This window comes from Haemorhous mexicanus, chromosome 2, assembly GCF_027477595.1.
Source record: "Haemorhous mexicanus isolate bHaeMex1 chromosome 2, bHaeMex1.pri, whole genome shotgun sequence".
In the NCBI taxonomy this organism is placed as follows: Eukaryota; Metazoa; Chordata; class Aves; order Passeriformes; family Fringillidae; genus Haemorhous; species Haemorhous mexicanus.
In genome coordinates, this window is record NC_082342.1 from 84833289 (window position 1) to 84844504 (window position 11216).

General features: G+C 41.3%; 1 protein-coding gene across 1 annotated transcript; it reads right to left on the reverse strand.

Moving 5' to 3' along the window:
- Positions 1-763: 763 nt before the first annotated feature.
- Positions 764-9748, reverse strand: POGLUT2 (protein O-glucosyltransferase 2). Its single transcript, XM_059839308.1, has 10 exons — positions 9530-9748; positions 7890-8095; positions 7310-7515; positions 6488-6565; positions 4277-4449; positions 3108-3345; positions 2320-2529; positions 1874-1963; positions 1233-1337; positions 764-1005 (listed from the first exon to the last, which is right to left on the reverse strand). The coding sequence occupies exons 1-10, from the start codon at positions 9700-9702 to the stop codon at positions 988-990; spliced, it is 1497 nt and encodes a 498-aa protein (XP_059695291.1). The 5' UTR covers positions 9703-9748; the 3' UTR covers positions 764-987.
- Between the last annotated feature and the right edge of the window lie 1468 nt (positions 9749-11216).

The following is an 11216-nucleotide window of genomic DNA, read 5'->3' on the forward strand; positions in this document are numbered from 1 at the left end:
CTGGCAAGCCTGTTGTACTACTTTGCCTTGGTGCTGTGTGCTGGCCTTCCCAGGTGCTTCCAAACCTGTGAGGCAGGGAGAGGAATCTTTGGCTGGTTACATGTCTGCCACCTTAGGGAGCCAGATTCTGCCTCTGTGGGGAGGAGGAGGTAATGCAGGCACAGCTGGGCATGTGGAGCAAAGAACATGGTTCGGTTTTGAGGAGTCCCCTTCACTAATGTTCTTTGTATAAAGGACTGATCCCTTGTGTAAAGGACTATCAGAGACCCTCTGATAAAAAAAGACCAATAGACAAATTGTGTTTAGTGATGGAAGAACTCCTGGAGCAGGAACCAGTTCTACATCCATTGTGACAGGAGGATCTCAGGTCCCTGTCTGAGCTGTAACACTGGAGAGTGGATGAAACACTTTGTGTGTACTGGCAGCTGCAGCCCTTCTCATTATGGGCTGTGACTAACCTGTTGGTATAACCGAGCCTATAGCAGAATTGGACTGTGGTTTTCCTTCAGGTTAGCAAGATTTATTATGAACCCCACAGCACTGCCTTTGAGATTCTCTCAGAAGGGGCAAAGTTACGGTTTGAAGACAGAAGCCTTTGGATGGATGGATAGATAAACAGAGAGATAGAGTGGAGGGAAGATATACAATTCTCATCTGCCCTTCTTTGCAGAACAGTTTCATGTTTGTGAAAAGACTTACTTTTTACTCATGCTTGTATACAGTATCTGCATTTCTAAGGTAACACAGGACAGGAACACATGACTGATACAAACATGGTTTTTATTTAAAAAAAATTATAAAAATGTGTTTGAATAAGGCTCTGCCACCACTGCATGATAAAAAGGAAATCAGGGGTGCTTTGTTTTCTTCCCTACCTAGATCACAAAATGGTAAACTTTAAAATATCCACAGGCATACTAACCCAGATTTTTCTTCAAGACGACAGTCTGAATTTAGGTAAATACTGAAAAAAATTATTTACTTCTGTCAGAGTTCATCTTTGGCCTGCAGTCAAAAAAAAAGAAACATGTTTCAGTTAACTGGAAGCCTATTTTTCACTGTCTAGTCCTCTAGTCCTGCAAATACATCAAGAAGTGTTTCTAAGTTCGATAGGTGTTAATGGCCTGGCCTGATAACTGATACTGTGGGGCACTGAGCAGCCCTGCTCCAGCAGGGCTGAGCAGGAACTAAAGACACTCAGCACTTTACATTTAACTCTGCATGGACTGTACCTTTTTTCGGTGGCAAGTGCATGGGAAAAGGTCATCATCAGGCTGCTGCACCTTCTCCATCCCATCTCTGATTTTTGGTTCACTCACTTGCAAGCTGGCATATTCCTAGTTTTAGAAAAAGGAAGGTATCATTAATGCATAAATGTTATAAATTTTACATCTAGTTGCCTATATTGTACCAAATCAGCTGAGCAATTCTGTAAAAACTCCGGGGCTACACCATCTGTTCCTGCAGCCTGTCACAGACAGGGTGAGGGAACACCCAGCTGCAGATGGGAGCCCCTTCGGGTGCCGCCCTGGAGTTCAGTATCTTGGTGCTAATGCACAGATATTTTCAGCTGTGGTTCACAGGGTGTGCGTCTGATGTGGAATTCTTTGATCATTGTGGGCAACATATTCTGGCAGATTAGATCAAGATTTATGGGATCCCACTGCCTCTCAAACAGCCAGCATACTCTTAAAGGGTTTCATAGCATATAATTGAATACAACGTTTGTAAAAACCAAATTAAGATTTTAATTGCTGCTGCTTGCTTCCTGGCTTCAAGTACCAGACTGGCCAATTTCCAGCAGCTCTGTTGCCCTAAATTCTTGCTGTGTGATTTCTATTTCTGTGCCAGTAGCCATTAAAAATATACTGACCTGGAAAAGCTTGAAATAGTAACAAAAAATGTGGTCTCCCATGAGATTGTTTCTTGCAAATTCTTGTCCAGATTTTGCAATATTTTTTGCCTGTCAAATAAAATGAAAGTTTGGTTTATTTTTTTTATTGCCCAGAACTAGTATTTATTTTAGGGTGCTACTGTTGGTTACAACTGAAGTTGACAGGATAGGATTAGTTTAGGATAACTCAAATAAAACATTCTTTTTAAAAGTTGTCAGGAAGATACTCTTTTTTTTCCTGAAGTTCAGTCTGATTTCAAATTAAGGACAATATTATGCATTTTTGAGTGTTTTTCTTCTTTGTAGAGTTGATGAAAATAAATTTCAAGTTCTCCTAGTATTTTTTTTTTTGCTTTGTTTTAAAGAAATTCAATTTCTGTTCTCTTCTAGAAACATTACTTCATACTTCTTAATGCATATTTTACCTCTTCATCATGATCTTTAGCCCACTGTAGTTTTTCTAGCAGATCACTCAGGTCACTTTTAAATGGGATGTAGTGTTTCCATGGCTGCAACTCGTTATAAAAGTGCTCATAGTAGATGGAGTCTTGCTTTAGCACCACACTGTTTCCTGCTAGTAGATAAGGCAATCTGTATGCTGCCACTGTGCCATCAACATTAATTTGATATTTATACTGCAAAGAAAAGGACCAGAAGTTATTAAAAACCACAAGATCCCAGTGGCTTGGTTAGGTTATATTCTGAGGGCACTGGTATTACTGACTTGCCGACATTGAGACAGGTAGGACTGGCTAGGCAAGCATCAGTGTCTAAGAAGCTTTTATTATCTAGTTTGGAATTCATCACAGTGCAGGGTACACAGAGCTTCATCAATTAAGTTCTCCGGGAATTCTTAGGTGCTCATTCTCGGATGTGAGGGTAGATGTGCCACTTCATCCACAGATTTTCCCACTATGTTAGTTATGTTAGTAGTCCTGATCGCTGAATCAGGAAAAAGAAATAAAAAAAGGAACTTGAAGTTATATAGATTACACGAGGTTCTACAGAACCTTTAGATGTTACTCAGACATTACTATCCTGAGGGTAGGAGCTACATAGCAGTTAATTCCACCGGAGGGATGTCTAGTCATGCTTGTTACTGGTGGTGTCCTGAAAAACTAAAAATCATTTTATTTTCAATAACACATACTAAGTTATTTCATAATGGGAAACAGTGAGAACTGAGTTCTATGAAAAATTATTAGTGGCTTACCTTAAAAAAATCAAAAAATGAAATGTGCTTAACAATAGGGCCATAGAGGCTTTCATCATGTTTAAAGAAAAAAAAGTTTGTGAAAGCAGCATCTATGATCTCTGGATATTTCCTGCTGAGTTTTACAAGCTCAAGCCTCTCTTTGCGGCTGTCACGTCCTCTCCAGAAGGCTGTGGTGTTCTTGTCTTCCCACGATGGGCCAGTGTTTGCTTGGACTGACATCATATCCAGGCTGACTCTGCAGCAGAAAGAAGTGGTTTAATAGTGAAGCCTACTGGAAACTTTTTAAAGTGCAGTTACTTAAAAGAGTTCACAGTACCCATAGGCAGAGAGCAAAGATGAAGGCAAGTCATGAGCACACCATCATGTGTTACTGTACCAGTCATTTGCAGCAATAGAAACAGATAGTGTATGTTAAGTTCACAGGTGACAGCATCATTCAACAACATGGCATGTGGAAACAATACCAAGGAAAAAAAATAGGTAAAAGTGGATATGGTTGCCAGAGAAGGTTGATGCAAGGTAGTGTAACTTGCTCAATAAAACATACTGCACATCCTTAAAAATGTTAAGAACTTAAAGACAAACTGGGAGGGCAAGGGATAGCAAATTTAGAAAAAGTCGTGACCAAAAAAAAGGAACTTGAACGGAATGCAGTGAAACGATAAACAACTTCAAGATGGATTACAAAGATTTCTTAGAAGCAAGCTGTCTTTTTAGTGTGTCAAGACAGAACAGAGCAGTTGCTAAGGCTAGTTATGGTCAGTAATCAAAGTGGGAGATGGTAGCTCCTAGTTTGAAAATTCCTAATAGCTATGCTGGGATTTGAAAGGTACACAAAAAACAAATTCTAACAAAATCAGGAAAGAAAGACACCTGGCCAGTTGTTAACAAGTTCATGGGGGGAGAAACAAAGCAAACAAATCAAATGCCTAGCCTTGAAACACTCTAAAGTCCTGTTTTCAGTGATTTGACCATGTTTAGATAAATTTAGATTTTTTTAAATGAAACAGTGAAGTACAATAATATATTGATTACACAGTCACTGCCTACCTGGGTTGCCAGTGTTGCAATGAGTAAATGAAAATAGTTAATATACTGTTACCATACAGATCTCTATGGAAGATCATTAATTGTGAATTTTGTGAAAAGTTTAAGCCATTTCTTACCGTCCCATAGTCTCCAAAACCGAATCTGTTAAGTCGTATGTTGGCATGACAATGTCTTTTGACTCACTGGACCCACACCACGAGAAGATTGGGTGCAAGTTCTGTGGGGGCTTCCTTTTCTCCAGAGGCCAGTCCCCCAAATTAACAAAAAATTCTACATCTGGCATTTTCACCTAAAGAGAAGCAAAGTAGGCACAAATGCAGTTTAGCACAAACAATATTCTGCTGGCCTCTTGCATTATGAAAACAACCTCACTAAGAGGAAAAATAGCCAGGTGTCTAATGTACTTAATGTACCTGTAATAAATCATTCATATTTAGAAACCTGTAAGAAGTACTGAGACCACAGAGCAAAGCCTACAAAATAGTATTTTTTAAAAAAATATTTGCACAAAGTCACCTAAGGCATAGGAGCACCTTTTTAGAGGATGGTTTCCTGTTATACTTTACATGATTGGCCACACAATCTGTTTATCAGGCTAGCACTAGGACCTAGTCAGTAATTGTATAGTTCCAAGGTAAGCTGGATCACCTTGTTACTATATAGAAAACTGATGCTCGCTGGTAAATCAGTTTTCTGTCACATCAGTGACCTGACTGACCCTGTGTCTGCAGGATGCCTAAATCCAACAGAAGAGAAGAAACAGAAATAAACAGCCATGATGAGAAGACCACATTTAGTCAGTGCTTTGGTTAATTATTAAGCATAACAACGTCACTTATTTAAAATATTTGGAAGCGTGGAACCATACCTGAAATCACTGTCACAGCCAAAGGCAAGGAAAATACTGTTGATGGCCAGGAAGCAGGACAGAGGGCATCATTTTGCTGCTTTATGAAACTGTGATGCACCCCTGTATTAAACATTGTGTGTGATTTGGGTATTTTCAAGTGAAGTAAAAAAAGGGACAAAGAAAGGCACTTTGTAGTTTTCCAAAGAAAGGACCGGCTGCCTTGTGAGAAAACACTGAAAATGGTGGGACAGTTCAGTCTGGAGAGCCAAAGGCAAAACATGACATATGGCTGCTATTTTACAGAACCCTGAAGGCACATATAAGGTCAGTGCAGAACTAATGTCATATCTCAGTTCACTCTCTTCATTTCATTTTTAAAAAATATACATCTCCCATACATCACTCTCAGTTGCCTCTTTAAAACCAAAATAAATTAATAATTAGCCAAATCGCAAATACTTCTAAATGGTGGAAGATACTATTTTCCTTTCAAAGGGTGTCTGCTAGTCTCATGCTCAGCACCGAACTTCATTACTATGGTGCCATCTAATGGTTGTCATGAGCATAAACCCTACAAATTGTATTTTCTCCGCATCCTCAGCAGCAGAATCCATCAGCAGCCTGAATCCTCTTCTCCAACCAACTATCTACTGTCACACAGTGACACTATCCTAATAAAAGTTCTTATTTAATGGGAATGAGACAAACTGTGTTTTCTAGATTTGTAAACAGTTTCTTGTTTTGGAGTTAGCAAACCTTTTTCAACTTTTAGTCTAAAGTCCTTAGATGCAATTTAACTCCATTATTTCTTGTCCAACACTACTGACACCAAGAACAGTTTACTTCCATCTTCCAGAGAACAATCTTTTAGGTAATTGTATTCTACATTCATGTCTTCCCTTAGAACTCATGTCCTCCTGTAGACAGTGTTAGATGAAACAATCCCCAGATGTGCATTTGTACATTTAGTAATTTTTCCCATTTTCCTGTGCAATGTTAGTTCAGCAATGTTATCAACAGAGCAATCCTTAAAGCATGACACACAAAGGCAGACAGAGGAGCATAACTGATCCATTACTAATCCTGAGGATAGTGGAAAGGTTACTTGCTATTTCTTTAACATGTTAACTTGCGTTCAGATTTTTGCAGCAATGTACCTGCAGAGATAGAATTTTCTGTTAGATGCTACAGGATGATTTATTTATTCTACAGAAAAAAACCAAACCAACACACCCTGTTCTGGCTTATCAAACTCACCTATAAAAGCCTGCTTATTCAATTAACTTTTGTGATACTCAATCAGATGGCATTCCAGAACATAACAGCTTCAAACAAGGAAAATCCGTGACCTTTCCATAATTAATCAATGAGCAAGAGTTTTTTAACAGAAACAGCAACAAATACACTGACATGTATTTAAGGCCAGGCTTCTATAAATTAGGACATGCAGAAAAAGTGGCTGTACAGATGTACTCACTTTTCTGGTCAAAGAAAGCAGTATGGCATCCATGAAAATTCTGAAGCCAACATGTTCCCCATATGTCTTTATATAAACCTGAAAATAAACAAAGTTTTACTGGGTGATTTCATTTCAGAGAACAGCTGGCACAATTCAGAGCTGTTTCAATCACATAGTAACTACTCAGACAGACTACATGGCTGTATAGATTTATGAATCAGCTGGGAAGCAATAGAAATCTCATCACAGAAAAATGATGGAAAAAAAAAATTACAAAATTTGCTTGCTTTTGCAGATGTTTGAGGTCTGTTTCATGGAAGCAGAAACTGTTGCCTATTTCTGTGGTGTTCCACTCTTCTAATTTCCATATAAAACTCCACTGAAATAAGTACAGTATATACAATTCTTTGTTGTAAAGAATTGTAGCTCTGATCCTCAGTTCAACTAAAAGTGGTATCTCAGAATTATGCATGACGTAATTTATTGATGTACTTCAAATTAGATGACTGTGACACCTCACAGCAGTATTGCTCAGAGAACAGGAAACTGAATTAGCATTTAGGAGACTTGGGTGTGTGCCCAGTACTCACATTGATTGCCTGGAAAGTAATTTGCTTTTGCTGTGTTTCAGTTGTAACGTGGACAAAAAGGCACTTACAAAGTAGCTGAGACATTGCTGAGCTCATACACAAACTGCAAAGTATTCAAGGACAGAGAAGCAAGCAAAGTCTTGCTCTTAAAGAATACACTACAAGAAGCTTTTAGAACTTGGAACAACCAAACTGCCTATGTCTTGCCACCAAATTCCCATATGGACCTCAGATCAACCAGACTCCATACCTCATTGTCTTTGATGGTGTAGTGACACAAACTCTGTCTTTGTCCAAACCTCTGCGGAATTTCTTTGGCAATCTTATCTGGGTCAACAATGGGAAAATTTGCTAGATCTCTCTGAATCTGTGGAATGGTTTGAGGGCAGTTCATCTCTTCCAGCCATGCACTGCTTTCCTCCTGAGGGCAGTCACAGTTTTCATGGTAAATAGGTCCTGTTGGGACAAAATTATTATTTTACTTTTAATAAGTCATAATATTGAGCTGTTCAGATCACAGAACAGGGTCAAACATTCACTGCTTAGGGCCAAAACTTCAGCAATGCTAAATGGATGTGTCTGAAATTTTTATTAACTCTAATGGAGTCATCAGCTTATGTGTGAGCCTTCTACCTGTATTTATTAGGCAACAGCTTCACAGCATTTGCTTCCTTTTATTATTTTGAATACTATTATTCTGAATTCCAATGGGATTTGATAGTCCAGAGAAGTACTGAGATCCCAAAGAATCCTATGCTTCTAGTAGAAGACATTCTGGGACACACTTTGTCAGCCATGACAGGAAACCTGTGTGCAGTGGTGCCTCTTACCTTTTAATATATATGGAGACTTTGCAACATGCTTATCTCCAGTTTTGACTTCTATCCTCAGGCTTTTGTAGCTTGCATACATCCTGTACCTCACGAGGAAGGAACCATCTTTCCTGTCCAATACTTGCACACCAACACGAGTGAACTGTTCTTCAGGAGCAGTGATCTTCACTTGGAATGCATTTTCACCTGGTGATGAAGTGAACCTACCCAGAGAATAAGTGGGAGCTTAATAAACAAAGGAAACATACAACAAATTTCTTAGCTGGTCCATTCCTTTGCAAGTCAACAGATTTCCCGTGAGCCATGTTAGCCACAATTTCCTCTGAGCCGTGTTAGGCCTCTACAAGCACATCGAAATGTTCACTTTAACAGGTTAATAAGTCTATTATTTTACATTCAGAAGCAAAATGTTTTCAGATTACCTTATTTTCCAGGTATTATTTAAGGAAGTAAAGAACAAAGTTACACTTCTTAATCATTATGGTAGCTTATATGGGAAAAAAACAGGGAAAAGAAATTATAGAGGGATCACATAATTCAATGTGTTAATGAGATATTCTGGTATAATTAAACATTCATCAAAACAGAAAAATCTCCATAAAACCAAATAAAATAATCTGAATAATCATGAAGTTATCACATATCATTGAGGTTTTAACAAAGTTGGTGCAGTCAAAATGCTGTCAACTTCCTTCCACCTTTCTTCCAGTGACCAGGCTCTTGGCCTCTAACTCCTTACTTCACCTTGCCTAAAACTTGTCCAGACATACTCGAGAGCTGCCAGTTCAATTAAATGCAAGAAATATTTACTATCCAAGTTAAGATGAATTGGCAGCTTCTGTACTCATACAAGCCATGGTGCATCTAATCTGGATGACCTTGATAGAGCATTCTGAGCACCTATCTAGGTTGCATGACCAGTTTTCCTAAATAAATGGAAAGCAATGAGTATCCTCTGAAAATCACAGAATCACAGAGTTGTTAGGGCTGGAAAGGACCTCCGGAGATCATCTAGTCCAATCCCCCTGCCAAAGCAAGGTCACCGTGCAGCAGGGGACACAGGAATGTGTCCAGGGGGTTTGCAATGTCTCCAGACAGCGAGACTCCACAGCCTGCCTGGGCAGCCTGTTCCAGTCCTCTGCCACCCTCAGGAAAAGTTTTTCCTCATGGTGAGGTGAAATTTCCTGTATTTTAGTTTATGGCCATTGCTCCTCGTCCTATTTAATTCCTAAGAAATTTACCTATTAGTCTATGGAGTAATTCCTAAATGATTGCACTGATCTTGTGCCTCTGCAAGTAGGAGAAATACTAACGTACCAAAACAGTGGAAACAGTGATGCCTGAACCTAACAAATTAAATGTATTAGTCACTGCTAAAGTTTTGACAAAGGAGAATAAATAATGAATTTTTCCACTGACTAACACGTATGCTTTGCTGCTGAACGTTTTCATCTTCCTATCTCATCCCCTCGCGCCGTTATTTGATACTCCTTGAAAGGATTAATCAGCTCTTGCCAAGGGATATGCAGAGTCAGGGAGAGGGAGCTTTTAGCCTGCATCTTCTAGGAGCAAATCGCAAGCCTCCCGGTTTGACCCTGCCCAGAACCTCCCCGAAAAGCCGCTGCCGTCGCCCTCACCTCAGCCCTCGGGCGTCCACGGCCTGCACATAGAAGTACCGTGCGGGGAGCGCGGCCGCGGCGCGCAGCCCGGGCCCCCACACGGCGCTGCGCTCGGCGCTCGGCCGCCCGCCCCCGCCCGCGGCCGCCGCCGCGGCTCCCAGGGCGAGGCACAGAGGCCACAGCGCACGCATCGGCAGCGCTGCCCCGCGGGACGAACACCGCCGGCACCGGCCTCCTGCCCTCGCCCGGCCGCCGGGCAGTCCCGCCCCCGGCGCGGCTCCATGGGGCGGGGCTGCGGCATGGCGGGGCGGCGCTGCCGGGAGGCGCCGCCCGTTGGGAGGCGCCGGCTGAGCCCCAGGAGCTACTGGGACCTAGCGCATGAAAAAGATTGGGGAGCGCTGGGTCTGACGGCCCGCCGCCCTGAGCTACGGAGCCGGGCCCCTCTGAGCCGCTGTTTAACCCGTGCCATGAGCTGAAGCTCTTCACCCCCACCCCCCAGCCTCCCTTCACTCCGCTCCCAAACTTTAGAGTGGGAAATGGAATCTACAATCCGGAAAATGGGTTTTCAAAATCCTCCCCTGAGCAGCTGGAGGTGAAGAGCCTCTTTTCGCTGAGGGTGGCAAAGCCCTGGCGGCCCATGGAGGCCGTGGTGTCTTCCTCTCTGCAGACATTCCAAACCCTCTGTGTTCCCATGCCATCTGCTCCAGGTGACCCTGCCTTGGCTGGGCGGTTGGATTAGATGATATCCCGAGGTCCCTTCCTCCCTTAATAGTTTTGTGATTCTGTGATGTGTGGCTGCTGGTAGTGCAAGTCTGGGATTGTCTGGAGCAGAGGTGAGGGGGCACCAGGGCAATCGCCCAGTGCAGACGTTTGGTGATTCCATGGCCCTTTGTCAAATAATCCAGCCTCCGATTGCAGAGAGCTAGTCCCAAACTCTAATGCTATTCTCAACTACATGCAGAATCAGGTTGGAAAAGACCTCTAAGATACTTTCAACTTGGCTCCTGACTACTTCTCTCTTGTTAAGGCAAACAATAAAGAAAATTGAAACTCATCAGCAAGGACTCATGAATTTCAAAAAGATTTTGTATTTTACATTTTGAAATACTGCAAATATGCTTAGAGAAAAGCACACAAAAAGCACTTGTTTGAAGAAAATTTCAAGCTGAGAAATGACAACTTGGGTTGATGAAGAGAGTCTTTTCTAACCAACAAGGTCATTACAAAATGCCTTAAATATTATCAAGCTCCAGCTTTTAAAGACACAGTTTTTGCCCTGTTATGTTCTAACCGTCATGAGTTTTTCAGGACATTCAGCAGTTAGAAGACTTACAATTTCCAGTCTAAAAATTCACACAGACTCTATTGTATATCCATGACTCTTTAGCTCCTCTCTTTTCCCCGTCTTTACTCTCCTGATGTGTTTTACAGGCAGAAATCACACTCCTTCCAAGCTCATATTTTGCTGTATGAGAGAAGCTTGTCTCCTCTAGTGGGAGAGAACTTCAAAGTTGTTTTTAATTAAAAAGAAAATTGATAGCTGTAGAATTCACAGATCATGCTTCCTCCTCTTAGCAGGATGGCACTGACATGTTAAAAAAAGCACGGCAGTGATGAAGTAAAGGTGACACACTTCCATCCTCCTGATGTTCTCTCCTGCAGCTTTTTTTCCCCCTCATAAGTGCAGCTCAGGGAATCCATGCAG